We start from the raw sequence: 15,201 nt of genomic DNA, 5'->3' as shown, positions 1-15,201 counted from the left end.
CCTTACAAATTGTGCTGTACAAGTTTTAGTGGGGGGCTATTAATTGTGGGGTTGGGAAAGATGTTTACATGTTGATGCACGAAGGCCACAAATGAGAATAAATATAAATCAGTGTATGAAAACTGAAATTGCTCCAAATTTCGTTGATTCACAACAATAAATAGAACATGCATGTGGCTAGCTGTTAAAAACATCTGTGAAAATAGATGGTTTGAATGCTTTCCTGGTTGTTAAACTACGGAAGTACTTGGAATTTTATATATGTGAAAGGTTTATAATAACAAATTATATGTAGACTTTATTAGGTTATATATATCTCATGAGACTCCCCACCTGGAGTACTGTGTTCAGCTCTGGGGCCCGCAGCACCAGAAGGACATGGATGTATTCAAATGAGTTCAGAGGAGGGCCATGAGGATGATCAAGGGGCTGGAGCACCTCTCCTACAAAGACAGGCTGAGGGAGTTGGGGTTGTTCAGCCTGGAGAAGAGAGGGCCCCAAGGAGACCTTATAGCAGCTGCCAGTACCTGAAGGGGGCCTAGAGGAAAGCTGGGGAGGGACTCTGTCAGGGAGGGTGTAGTGATGGGAATGGCTTTAAACTAAAAGAGGGGAGATTTAGATTAGACATTAGGAAGAAATTCTTCACTAAGAGGGTGGTGAGGCTCTGGCATAGGCTGCCCAGAGAAGCTGTGGATGCCCCATCCCTGGAGGTGTTCAAGGCCAGGCTGGATGGGGCTTCGGGCACCCTGGTTTGGTGGGAGGTGTCCCAACCCCTGGCAGAGGGTTGGAGTTTGATGATATTTAAGGTCCCTTCCACCCCCAAACCACTCTATGACGGTCTTCTAGGCTATAAAGGTATGTTATCAGTTGTTACTTGCCAGTAGTTAAGAAACTGAAAGGCTTGGTATTTCTAACTCACTCCAAAATGAATGCGTCAACAGCCAGTCAAAGCTTCAACTCCATCATCGCCCATCACTCATTTACTGAGCATACTCAGTACCTTCCCCCTACAAGACTGCTTTGAAGTCCCAGACACATTCCTATGGCAGTAATTAACCGGTACTACCACATTCCTTTTCCAGGTTATTTCAGCCAAAGAATTTGTAGACCAGAGAAGTCTCACCTCTAACCACCTCTGCTTGTTAGCCCTTAATGCAAACGGCTAAGTGCCGTGCTCCATTCCCTGTTAAAAGAAGCCACATCCTGTTGTGGTTGTTTCCCCTGTGTCACATCTTGAGAGCAGCCTCGCCCTCTGCTCAGCTGGGCACAAAACCAAGTCCAGATACAGTTTCCACTGAGACATGTCAGTTACAGATAATGTCCGAATTACTGCATCTTGGTAACTAGATTCAACCAAGAATCCTTGCTAAAATTTATTTTGGAAGAAAAGAACTTTTAGGAGTTTGTATAATGGGTAATTCAGGTTTCATATCTAATTTATTTGCCCTCTGTCAGTGATAAAGTCATGTTACAAACATTTGCTTTTTAGTACATTGCCTGGGATAACACAGCCATGGTTTTGCTACGTTAGCATTCCAAACTTCTTTGCCAAGCCAACCAACAAAGTAATGGACAAGACCTTTGGTTCACTTATATATTTATGAATGGAAAAAGTCATAATGTAAATTTACTTATTAAAAAAACTTGGGTACAAATTACACATACATAAGACCACCCATTTTTTGATTCACATGGACACCTTAGACCCAAACAACTCATTATAATAGACTTTAGTGAGAATACTCCAGGTAAAGATTACAACAATTGGAAGCATCTTGGATTTTTAAAAAAGTATATTTCAATACATAAGTTTGTATGCATGCTTTAAACAAATATAGTTCAAGAATGAGCAAAGAGTCTAAACAAAAAGTAATATGACCAGCACTAACATTAAACTTCTCATCCAGATTTTAATATGTTAGTCTAACGTAGTGTTAGTTACCATGCTGTACTGAAAAATGTAATGGCACAATCTGAATCATGGTTCATTAAATATTATACCCTACTTCCCCAGAATATTTAGGCTGGTCATAAAATTAACAATGCATAAGTAAATAAGTATAACCAGTTATAGACAGTTGCTTGTTTTACAAATTGCCATCAGGTTAAGACATACTGTCTCCAGAGACTTAGAGAGATGGACATTCAATCATACCATTAAAACAGTATGGCCTGAAGAAATGGGCACGTTTTCTGAAAGTATATTAAGACAATTTTGTTATCTTTTAGTTACCCCTTGTAAATAATCATGGTATGACTGAATACAAGACCCAACTTTGAAAAGCAAAGGATTTTAATCGGCATAGTGCATGATTGATTCGACATAATTCCCAGGAAACAAGCCAGTTACTCGATTGCAAACTCCTTCATACCAGCCGTCATCGTTCTTCTTTATCACATAAATGATTGCACCCTCCATAAACGACAGCTCATCGTCTTTGTCCTTTGTATAGTCATATATAGCAACAACTGTGGATTGAACAGAGGAAAAGTTTAGCATCACGTTAACAGCACCAGTATGAAATTCTTTTAAAGTACAATTGTATTTTGAAAAGACCAGTTTGCCATCCTGGGGCTTTCCATTCCGCATTCACAGGGTTTTCCTGATCGACATCAAGTACAGAAAGTGAAATTTCCCTTTTCTTGCAGTACTGGCTACCAGTAAGTGGGTGGTGACTGCACTGAATACTCAGTAAACCTTTTGGTGGGGAGAGGTACAGTTGGCTGGGACACAGCAGAACAGTGCATATGGACTCTTAAAAAATGAACTATGGAATAGCTGGTCCACTACGGTGGCAGTAATTTCTGCTCAGACTACCTCAAAAGCATACAGACCCCTGCATAGGGATCTCTTGATTAGGAAAGCCTAAAAAAAACACCACTCTATAAAAAAGGACCTACAGGAAATTTTTTTACACAATGGCCCCCTACAACTGTGTAGTGAGTGCTGCAATGTGTGATTTTGTAAACTTAGCTGCTTAAGGCCCCTCTACAGAGGTGAATGATTTCCTGCCTTTTCTACAGAGTTTCTAAGCGATGGTAAGTTTTGGCATTTCTTCTAAACGGCTGCGATGAGTGCAAGTGTTGAAGTTACTGTAGGAAAAGGTGCAAGTGAATTTACAGCAACATCCCCTATTGTATGGTACCTGCCTGGTAAATACACTACTCTTACCAACCTCCCACTTACTGTGTGTAATCAAAAAACGCAAAGATCTCCCTAAGGAAAGGCAATGTCACCACCTCTAGTACTGGAATTAAAAAATACCACCACAAATACACAAACTGTGGACATCACAGCCGCACCCTCTAAAACAGTTAATAGGAATTTACGCAGTCGGTTATATAGATCCCAAGAACCTACTACTACACATGTAGGTAAAATAATCTTCTCGGAAACAAAATCTTCTCAGAAACCCGATGCCTTAATGCCTAGCAAATAACAATGCAGTGTGTCAGTTATTTTCACCCCATGAGGACGCCCTGCACGGAGCCCAGCCAGCGGGGAAGGTGGAGCAGAGGAGTTCTGTCGCTGCTGCCGTGACAGGTATCCCAGACATCCCCTTTCATACGCTCTGCAGAACCAGCCAGGTCCTGAGAAAGCTTGTGACACTGCTGTTGACAAGCTGGTCACTGTCCTAACACAGACGGCTCTATAGGCAGGAAATCAGCACCTCAATTATTCATGGGATGAAGCATCTACTGTAGGAGTTTGTGTCTCAGCATAGTGACAGACCGCTGATCTAGACTCACTGGAAGTCCCCATGGAAGCCTCACTACATTTTATAGCAAAACGTCCGCTGACTCGCTCTGGCTAGCTCTCTGGTTTGATAGGACAGAGACTTCCTGGCATTTCTGCAACTTTCTAGATGATTGCCCAGCAATCCTGAGGTAGCTTCAGACACAATCCAGCAGCTCAGCAAAGATAAAAAAAAAAAGAAAAGCCATCCGATTCACATCTGCTTCTCATAACTGTTTTTTTTTTTAATCCCTTCATTCTAGAATGCTTGAAGGTATTTTATAATCCTTCTAAAGAAGGATTATATTTTATCACATCAGGTGTAGCCACTGACAAACTACAGAAAGAATGGTTAGAGTTCCAACTTAGCAGGGAAAATGGTTGTTTTCACCAGACCCAAGCTAAGTCCTTCATCCTCTTCAGATACCATTAATCCTCCAGCACTGCAGTAACACGGAGTTGCCACACTTCTTACCTTTCTCTATATAGTTTTTAGGTGCCCAGGCAGGATCTCCGTCCGCGTAGGGATCGCTGTACTGCACAACAGCAGCCTCCTCGTCCTCGTAATCCACAGGAGGTGGGGGCGGAGGAGGAGGAGAGTCATCGAACATCGGCATCTCGTCGGGGGGCGGTGGGGGGGGAGGAGTCGGGCTATCAGCAACTGGAAACGTTGGGAAATCGTTTTTTTTTTTAATCAAAACCAGCGTGCAGGCACAAACCAACCTGAGGCTGTAAGACTGTAAATAAAAGGGGTGGGGACGACGACACACACAGCATGCACTATGATCCCATGCACTGATTAGAAACAGAGGCTTCGTATTAAAAGCTACGACATACAACTACGTTTGTTATTAGTGGTCAAATCTAGGTATAAATGCTACTAGAGTCGAAGCACATGCTGCAGGGCGTAAGCTGACCACCAGCAGAGAGGAAAGCTTCCTGCCCCAACGTCCCCGCGCCGAGGGCTAGCGGCAGCAGTTAGCTATGGGAGGACTCCGAGCGGCACCCTCTGAGCCAGGCAGCAACAGGCCTCTGGACTGCACCAGCAGCTCAATTTTTAAACAAATCCTTTGCCTAGACAAACATTTTCATTTGTTTCCAAACACTACTGCCTTGGATTCCTTTTCTCTCAGAGCTAGCCTTAAGGGAGCAAAAAGATCTGGTGCAGATCACAAAACAGGGAAGAGACCAGAGTTTGAGATCTAACCAGGTAAGAGAAAGCCAAGTAATCCTTCTGCAGAAGGAGAGCTTTGAACAGATCCTTATCTTCCAGACTAGCTTGTGCACATCCAGGATTCATCTAACAGATGGAAAACTACAACAGGCAGCTGCTGTTCTGGGGGGAAAAGTGCTCAAGGAATGAAGTGTGTAATCTAAAATGTCAAATCCCTGCCCTGAGATTCTCCAATCAGCACAATTACAACTTGCTTTGGGAAAGGGAAAAAGGAGAAAGGCATTATGGTACAAAGCACTCTTCAAATTAGCTCATCAAATTAATTTTCAGTTCACAGCAGCTGGCAGCAAAAGAGAGAGAGAGAGAACTCAGATGCAAGCCATCAAGTCATTCCTCTCACTGCTCACCAACTGCGGTCCGCTACACATCAGCCTAGGTGTAAGCACTACGAAACCAGAACTTATCGAGAAGTTACTGTTATTAAACGTGGCTTTTTATACAGGAATTACAAGCAATTTGGGAGCCTGCACACTGAACACAGACATGGGTTGAAAACCCCTGCTCTAGAAAGTTTGACTGAGGGAGCAGGGCACGTGCTCCAAAGGCTGGGCGCGTGCTCCCGAACGCGATGCTCATTTTAGGGAAGCTACGCTGAACTGCACGGAACGAACACCACAGTGAAGCTCCAGCTACTGCTAGTTACAGCGGCACTGAAAATTACGACGAGGGTTTGTTTGCTTTAATGCTCTTTATTCCTGCCTGGCCGCTGCTCCAGCAGTGACTAACCTCTGGGCTTCAGCCACGTGCCTCTGATGAGGGGTTTGAGCTCCGCTGCCACCTCCCAGCTGTGTCAGATGGGCCGTGCAGGTACAGGGGAAGCCAAATCCCCTGCTGCAGGGGCCAGGAGCTGCCGGGGCAGCAGCCATGGCAGCCCTGGCACCCAGCCTGCGCTGTACCCCCTTGGGGAGCTGCTGCTCTTCTTCACCTGCGGGCCCAGCTCCTCTGCAACGTGACCAGCTGGGCCACGCAGCCCACAGCTCTGCATCAGCAGGCTGCCTGCCACTGTGTCAGGGATCCCTGGGCCATACAGAAGCCCATTTGTGTCGCCTGGAGACAGACTAACAAAGTCTCCGGCCAGCTGAACGCCGTGTCTCGCCTGCGTTACTGAGCAGCACTCCCAGGCAGGCTTCATTAATCCACCGCAGACACATGACAACACGATTTATAAACGGACTGGGTCTGTGCAGTCTTCTCGGCACATCTTTCACAAAATGTATTTCTACCCTTAATTTTCATCTGCAGCCAGGAAAAAATAGTATTGAGGCAACGCTCCTTTGAGATGCTGAGAAATCCTTACCTTAAAAAATGCAAAAAGTTTTATTTATTCAACAATGAGTTGCTTATTTGAAAAGGACAAAAAAGGGGAGGAAATGCAAGCGTGAAAGTGCCAGCACAGATAGACCCTAACCGAGATGCAGTGCTGAAACTGCGTGCTTCATGGGAAACATTTACAACAATTCAACTTCACATTAAAACAAGGGGAGAAAATGGAACAGAAAATTAGACAAGTACCACCCTATGGACATATCCCCACCTCCGGGACTTTAACCTAGACGTTTCCTGGCTCTGAGCTTAAAACAGGCAGAACCTAGAATAGCACTAATTTTCCTAGGAGGTGGAAGAAAAAAATAAAATAAAAAAAAAAAAAAAAAAAAAAGAAAAACACTCTAGATGAGAAAGGGTAACCGGACCAGTATTTATACAGCTCCAAATTGAAACATCTTCTCTTGTGTGTTCACATTCCTGTTCTTTAAGTGGGTACCAGCAGAGCCCTCTTTAAAGGACTGGGTGACAGTGACAGTGCAGCAGTCTACATCCTATCAGAGGTCTCAGGGCACACCAGAAAACCTCTCTGAAGAAGGAGATACCCACAGGTTGGGCACAGGGCGCAGGAAAAAAAGAATAGGCCTGGCATATTTCGTAATCCATCTGCCCTAGAAGAAATCTGAAAGACTTCCACGTAGCAGGGGATGTTGCTTTCCAAACCCACAGATCTTCACGATAAGGAAGGAACATTTTCCCATAAAAGACAAGCCCACCCACGCGTCTCCGTAACTCCACTCCATGTAGACATTTGGTAGAAAATGAGGCAGATGAAGCACACAAGGCCAAAACTCAACCACAACGGCCTCTACAGCCAGTTTTGCTGAGTGCATGCGTGGACTGCCACATGCACTCCTACCTCCAAAATGCAGCTCAAAGCCATACTCATTAGATAACTTTAAAACCCAAGGGACTATTAAAGAAGGAAAATAAACAGAACAATTCCTAGACCAGATTTCAAGCTTCAGCTATTTTTGCTGCAATCTCATTGCCAAGTCAGCTTTATTTCTTGTTGTGACACACACAAGTAAGCCTGTCCCTTTCACCTCGGCTCTCCCAAGTGCTGTGTTATCTCCACGAGGACAGTACTTGGAACAATTCAGAAGCAGGTGCCAATTTTCTCAAGTTTATCTGCAAGTGAAGACTTTCTGTAACCTTCATCTTTAGGAGGTCTACCCCTACGCCTGGCATTTTGGAAGGGTTTGTCAAGACGTTTTTGTGGTATGCTATTCTACAACAACACGATTCTTAGCATTTACCTGGCATAACACCAAAACATTTTCGTTCTGAATGGGAACCATAGAGATGCCTCCTATCTCTAGGGGAATGCTCAGAACATGAGCACTTAAAAGCTCGTACGGGAAGCTGGACAGCAGCACTGATCAGATCTGAGGGCCCCTAAGTACACGCTGGAGCATCACTACGTAGTTAAGAGCCTCCGAGGTTCCAGCAGACTTTGCTACAGTTCCCAAACACTTTAAGAAATGTTTTATATTCATTATTTATGTTTTATATTCATTTCACGCCCTATCTACATTCTATTCACTCTGTTGTTTACTGAACTACAATTCTCCTACGACAGCGATGTCCCTGCAGCAGGAACATGACTTTACCCCTGTGCTAGCATTCGGGACAGGAGCACTCACCTGAAATGAATCAAGCAAAAACAGCAAAAGCAGAGAGACCAGTGGAAAACACCTTGCAGCACAGATCATAGCCAGGAGGCATCTCCTTCACAAACCTAACTAGCAAAGCTACGCTGCAAAAAGCTCTGTAGGGAAACCTGGCTAGAGGACACAAAGAAATGGAGAATGAAAGGCTGACGAGAGGAGAAATACCTTAGGAGCTCCTTTGTAGTGGCATTAGATCATAAGACTGCACATTTTCAATTGACTGTGGAGGTTCCTAAAAACTGCTGGAGGATTAGAGCCAGTGGTAACGCACTACATATTTTGACAGTCTACATAAGCCTTTCTAATAAAAACTAATCAATTATCCCTACTGAAGAAGCCTCAGGCAGGATGAATCAACATGAAATTAATATTTTTAATTAAGATACACTTCTATATTCAGACCAAGCAGATGCCACGTATTTCACGCTGTTTTTCTATAATAAATTTGCAGCTCAGATCTTAAATGGGTCAGTAATAATCATGCACGTTATAAAATATTGAAGAGTGTGCCCTTCAGCTCCAATAGCATATCGACACTAGAATGCAAGATGGTATTAGCTTCTGGAAAAGGAAACAAAAGAGAGTCTGACTTGCCAGCCATGCATGCTAGAAGAAAGTAGGCTCTACCCTTTAACAGCTCAGCTTGTCCAAACTTACTGTTTTCCTGCACCCTGGCCACGAAGCCTGTGAGAGGTATCTGTGGAGTCAACTGAGGCATAGGGGGAGGGGGTGGAGCAATAGAAACTGGTAGCAATGCACACAGCATATCGGGGGAAGTCAACAGACACAAGGGAAAAAGGAAAAAAAAAAAAAAAGAAACAAACAAAAGCAGCCGTCAGTAACGAGGACCACAAAAAACAAAGTATGTAAAGAACAACAAGAACACACACACGTAAGAACCTTCTTCAAGCTTGTGTTTCCAACAAAGCTGAATTCGTGGCTAGCCAATTGAGGCTCACAAAGCAAAACGTGCCTGTGTCCATCTGAACAAAAAGCAGGGCGCAGGCTGCGTGTCGGGGAGCTGCGTGTGCCAAGGGGACCGCTCAGCCTCGCTTGGGCAGCATGCAACACGGGGCTTTCCATCATGCTGCTCATTGAGTAGTAGTTCTCTTTAAAAAGTGTGCTACCAGAAGAGGAGGTGATGCTGTAGAGGATGCTGGACTCCTCCTCTAACACAAGAGCAGGGAGCTACGCCAAAGGCAGCGAAGCAGCCCTGCCTCAGAGCAAAGACGACTGCTTTACAAAGGCAACGATGGTGTCATGTCGATGCTTCGTGTCCACACAGAGTGCACCTCCCATCATTTTGCTCTGCTCAGGCTTGCAAGGGGGGCAGTGGAAAAATGTGAAAAGGGACCTTGTTGCTTGTTGGTAGGACAACGGGTGGGTTTAGAGCTGAATGGAGCTCTATTTTAAATTATCAGGTCTTCTCCGGTTAGAGGAGCTCAGCAACTTAAGAATCTGGCAAAGGCATGAACAGCTACCACTGGCTACACTGGTGCCCAGAGCTGCCCAGGAAGCACTCACAAGCTCATCTCCTGTGAAGTAGGGACCTCCTCAGCGAGAAATGAGGTGTGAAACACAGGCACCAGTGCTCAGAGATGCTGGGCTGACAGCTGAGGTGTTGCTCTTTCCTCACCAGGTAGGAGAGAGGCATGGTGGTAGCAGGACATGCCATGTAAAGTACCAGCTCTGGTGGGACATCTCCCAGTGAAGGAGGGGGGGGAGAACAAAGCAAACAAACCAAAAAAAAAAACAAAAAAAACCAAAAAAACAAAAAACAGAAAAAGAAACAATAGAACATAACTCATTTGTTTATACCATGCCCCTTCTCAGGAGAATTTCTCTTACACTGAAATAGAGAAGTTCCTGTGAAGGTGGGAATTCAGCAGCATAATCCAGTTGGAATCAAATTTGAAAGAGGTTCTGTACTTCCAAGTAAGCAACAGTTTTAAATAAAGCCATAACTAAGATTAATGTTTGATGAATAAAAATGAAGCATTTAGTTCATTACAAAACCAATAATCAAATCAACTGTATGGGGGAAACAATCTATAAAAGAGGGACAACAAACAGGTTTCTCACAAAATTGAAGTAAACATCTAAGAAAAAACAGAATATTTGTTAGCATGAGAAGTAAAATCTTAAAGAAACATGGAACCTAGATTTAATGTCAAGACAGTAGCATTAAAAAAAATCACCGGTTACAGAAATGGAGAAAAATAGTTTAAAGTAGAAAAACACCCATCAAAATACTGTTCAAAAAAAATCTTGACAATCAGTATTTTGAAAACACCAGAGAGGCTAGACTAAGGAATAGCACCTGCATTTGAGCAAAAAATTGCTTTGGAAAAATACAACTGTTCAGAAACAGTGGTGTGCAGAGCATTCGAGGCAACTGAACTATTTCCAGGAGTAATGCCCTGTTTATTCAACAGAATACGACTGTTTGAACAGGAAGGAGTTTCTATTGCTATGGTGAATTAATTTCAGGGAACAGGAGTGTGGAGGAAAATGAAGGGTCAGCATGAGTCAGAGAGAGTAGCAGGAAAATTAGAATTGGGAAAAAAGCTAGATAGGTACTGTGCCTGCATACAAAAGTGCTTTTGGACAATGTAATACCTGCAAACCACTGAGAAAAGTCTACACCTCAGTGTCTCCAACATTCCGTAACTATTCTTTCCTTAAGAGTAAGTATACTAACAACCAGCACTTGTCTGTAGTGAGCTCTAGCCCGAACATCTACATTTTGTTTTAAAGAAACACCACTTTGAAGTTTAAGGAGTTGGCACACCACCAGAAGCCACTGGAGTACTATCACTCCTCTACGTATATTTGGTCAAAATTACCCTTGCTGGAGTTCTTCCTTGCTGGAAGCAGAAAGGCAGAAGTTCCTGATCTAAGCCTAGCTTTCCACCAAGATTCTATTATTCAATTCTAACCCTATTTTGCAGAGCTTTCTGCAGTCAACCTTGCTTGCCTTGCCAGGTGATTAGGCAGAAAGCTGATGACTAACACTAGCTCAGCTCCCCACTGCATCCCGCCCCTCATTCATCTCCATCTATACCACTTGTGTGGAAGCACAGAGGAGTTGTCTGCTGAAGAGAAAAGAGGCTGAACTCTTCTGTCCCTTCTTTAACAGTTAAGTTTAAAATGAAGAACAAAGGGGAAACTTGGAATCAGGAATAGGATTTGGGAATGAGACAGAGACAGGGAGAAACTATGTAATGGGAAAAGCTTGTTATAGGAGCGCTGCGCTCTGACAGCACTCTCTTGCCACTAGCCCAGTAGTGGAGGGAGTGTGCTACAAGCACATTAGGTCTCCTGAAAAAAAAATGTGGTTTTAGTTTATGTTCCCCAAGCACACCTGAAATACTAAGTATAATGTGCCTATAATTAGATAGGCAATCATAATAATTTCTTGCCATGAGTAACAGCAAACAACTCAGAGGGGAAAAACAGTGTAATTGCATACAGTGCAATCACTGTACAACTTAAAGAGGGTTTTTCTTGTTTGTTTTTCCTTCTATTTTAGGAAAGAAAGCAATAATCTTATTGATGCTCTTCACAAATGAGTTAAAATGCCATGCATGCTTTTACAATCATTTTGCTCAAAACAGTTCATGATTTCAGAGCTCAGAAGCTTACTTGAATTTTGAGAATAAAGAGGCCCGCCATTAACATGAGGTTGAGCAGAAAATGGGGCAGTCACAGAAGGATTCCGTCTGTATCCACCAGAAGATGCTGAAGAAGTGGTAGAGTTGTGTCGCGAGATTTGCCTGGTCATTGTGCCATACTGGGAACCAGGAGCTGAACCCGGAGCAGCTGAAAAGCATTAGCCAGAGGAACCGAGGAAAAGACTTAAGCAGAGCATTACTTGGGGCAGAACGCAGAAAATAGAAAAAGCCCAGAACATGGGAATCACTTGATTACAGATCACCAATAACTTAAGGCAGTACCAAGAGATTAATAGAAAACAAACATCCCTGTTATAATCAATAATGACAAAAAACACACAGGACATAAAATAACACTGATATAAAGGGCATTTGAGAAATGCTGGGAGAACTACTTCGACAGACTGGGTGGGACTGGAAAGTTGAACCAGCTTCCAACTTGTAAGCATATCTCAATATTCTACATGCAATACCCTTTATTAAAAAGCGCACACAAAAAAATCCACATTCTGCTCAAAGCAAATGTTTTCCATTGTGAACCAGAACTTGTCTCCAATCTAGTATCAAAAATTGCTCTAACAAAGCAGTAAATTAAATGACATGAGCTTCAGACACTTGGCATGTTTGCCAATCATGTTTGCTAGTTGTGGTTTTGTACTCATAGAATTTATACTTCTACCAGATCAGAATCACCAGTGCAGGCTGACAGAAAGACATGTCACTTGCTCATCAAGATGAATGCCCATTTTTACCTTCCACATGCTTGCTGCACAAAATTCAAGGTTAATAAAAACAATTTAAATGCTCTTTTTGCATTAACCTCTGACAGATGAAAGACTCAAACCTTGCAAACTAATGAATCTTACACGTTGAGGTCACATGGATCAACGCACAACTTTGCAATGTTTAAGTGCAAAAATTGTTTTGCAGTAGAATGTTCTGTGCTTTTAAATGCATACGTATATATCTTATATAACCATATAAAAATATATACAGGAATGCATACACACACACATGTACACACACAAACTGTGTGTGACCAGAAGTTTGCAGTCCTGTAGTGCCATCCACAGTCACTTTCACTTAAACACTTCAGTAAGAGAAAGTGTAACAGGTTATGTGGGTCAAAGCCTCCAAAGCTCGTCTCTTAACAAGATCAATGAATTTTGCCATCAGCCTGTGATAGGAAAGGGGTGGTGGTGTCTGTCTTTTTATAGTTACTACTTTTAAATCCATTCCTAACAGCTATATGTAATGTTTGAGGTAATTTTTCAAGAACTGTCAGCTTGTATCCTCAAGTCTTCCAGTTTGGCATCTGCCTGCTGCAGTACAGCATCAAACCCAAGCCACTGTGACAGACACTCCTGCTTTCCAGTCACCTTATTCCCACAAGATAGATCACATACATCGCACATCAGCTACCATTTTTTAAGTGAGAGTGCAACCGTACTGGCTTATTTTCAACTGCAAGAGTGATACAGCAGAATACCAATACTTAAGCTGATTTGGAATTATTACAGATCAGACTAATTAGATCTCAGCTTTATTGGGAACAGAGATTCCAAGCAACTAGCAACCTTTTCCCCATACCTTGTGCATTTACCTTCAGAGGCTTTAACCACAGGAAATTAGTGGAGATTAGATTGTTCAAAGAAAAAAAAATCACCCCAGAATTGATTTGTGTACTAAAATCATATAGCACCCACTACAAATGAAAAAACAGCTTCGCTAAGTCCATTAGGAAGAGATGATTATTGATTATGCAGCACGACTGCAATCACTTCAGCATTGACACAAGTCTCACCTATCAGACTGCCCATCGGGAGAGGTGGTGGCAGTGGTGGTGCTGGCGGGGCTCCAGGAGGAGGAGGAACAGAAATGTGTGCTAATAAAATAGTTTATATTCCCAATTAGGCCATATATTAAAAAAGCAAATAAGAAAGCATGGGCACATGATAGGCTTCCCAAATAAATACGAAAATTCAACTTGAGTCAACTGGTAATAGCTCAGGCCCTGATCCTACACAGGGTTCTGTATCTGCAGATCTTTATTCCCATTGATTTCAATGGGATGACAGATGATAGTAAGATTCATGCCTATCTGTACCACTGCAGGATCAGAAACACCTGGGAAAAAGAAAGGAAAGCCTACGTGTGCATAAAAAAGTGAAGACTTGCAACCAAGGAACAACGATTTAAGAGGTGCAATAGCATAATTACATTGCACCAAAATTCCGCTATTGTCTTGTACAAATTAATTTTATGTGCTTACAAAGACACAAGTGTAAGCAAGTGTCAGAGTTGGTTTATTATCAAGATAATCCTGCAGTCTACTAATAAAGAAGGATTCTACACAATCACACAATTCATCATTATTAAAAACAGGAGAACATGCATTTGGTGATGAGAGATCCTTTATGGCTCTCTTTTATTGCTGTCCTAGAGTATAACACTTGTTCTCCTGCCTCTCACAGTAATCTCCCTCATAGCTTAGAAACTTCAGACTGTAACAGAATAAATGACACTGGTGGATGAGTCTGAATTCTACCACTGGCAATTTTTTGTAGGTCATCTTCTGTATTTTATTTGAGGTGAAGACTTTTATTTAATTAAGAACACACACAGAAAATCATTGGCAGATGGTAAATTAGTAGACTATTTTGGAAAAAAAAGATTTCCCATCAAATATGTACTGACAGTTGCTGCTGCTTCTCAGGACACTCAGAAATGCCTACTTGTAGGCAAGGCCTTTGAAAATGTACTGAAGCTTTAAAAGGACATGCTCTTCCCCTTTAGTGTCTCCTGTCCCACAATTGTCTTGTCAAAACATGGACAGACAAAGGTGTTTCAGCCATCTGTTATTCCACGAGTGATTGTTCTGTAAGTACTTCTGGTAAAAAATTAAAACTTTAGATGTCCCTCAGCACTCGTAAGTGATTTCCTGACTATGACTGTGCTTCGGGACAGTTTCTTGTCCATTGTGTTCAGTAAAAATTCCCTCTGCAAACACATGACTGACATTACAGCCTTAAGTTAACGTGGGAAGAAGAGCCCCTCATACCTGGTCCAATGGTTGGCGGTGAAGGTGTAGGCACGGCAATGGGAATGCCAATACTGCTGCTTCCACTGTTCTCTCGACTGCCACTTCCTCCACTACTACCGCTACAAAACAGAGGAACATAAGTATTAGCACAGCATTCCTACAAAGGCCTATCAACAGTCACGTTCCTTGTGTGAACTATGCTGGCCTAACTCAATTACAGACTTGAAAAATCCACTTTAAAAAAAACCCTGTCTCCACCTACAATCTCATATAGCTAATCAAGTCAGGATGCATTACACTCCTAATAAATGGAATTAGCTAAGCTGATAAACATCACTACGCATAAAATGTCTAATTAAATGATTTCAGAAATAAAAAGGTAAGCAACCATACTAGTTCTAGGCAATGGAGTAACAACTGCAGGAATAGTTCAAGCGCCTTGTATTAATTAGAAGTATTAGGCTGGGGCTGGAAGAGTTCATGCCTCAACTGTAAATAATTTTTTAAAATTAGTTACA

General features: G+C 42.5%; 1 protein-coding gene across 14 annotated transcripts in view; it reads right to left on the bottom strand.

Annotated features, from left to right (window-relative positions):
* Positions 1–1,402: 1,402 nt before the first annotated feature.
* Positions 1,403–15,201, bottom strand: part of ABI1 (abl interactor 1) — an 80,173-nt gene continuing 66,374 nt past the window's right edge. For 3 of the 14 annotated variants that reach the window (XM_048048485.2, XM_048048477.2, XM_048048478.2), the window contains 6 exons: positions 14,702–14,802; positions 13,445–13,525; positions 11,612–11,788; positions 8,624–8,710; positions 4,212–4,397; positions 1,403–2,469 (listed from right to left, as the gene is read on the bottom strand). In XM_048048485.2, the coding sequence (XP_047904442.1) occupies positions 2,294–2,469; positions 4,212–4,397; positions 8,624–8,710; positions 11,612–11,788; positions 13,445–13,525; positions 14,702–14,802 (808 nt within the window). In that variant the 3' untranslated portion in view covers positions 1,403–2,293. The remainder of the gene's footprint in view (positions 2,470–4,211; positions 4,398–8,623; positions 8,711–11,611; positions 11,789–13,444; positions 13,526–14,701; positions 14,803–15,201) is intronic. The other 11 variants (XM_048048490.2, XM_048048488.2, XM_048048489.2 and 8 more) reach the window with 7 other exon arrangements.

This window comes from Anser cygnoides, chromosome 2 (assembly GCF_040182565.1).
Source record: "Anser cygnoides isolate HZ-2024a breed goose chromosome 2, Taihu_goose_T2T_genome, whole genome shotgun sequence".
NCBI lineage: Eukaryota > Metazoa > Chordata > Aves > Anseriformes > Anatidae > Anser > Anser cygnoides.
This window is presented reverse-complemented; position numbering and strand designations above follow the sequence as displayed.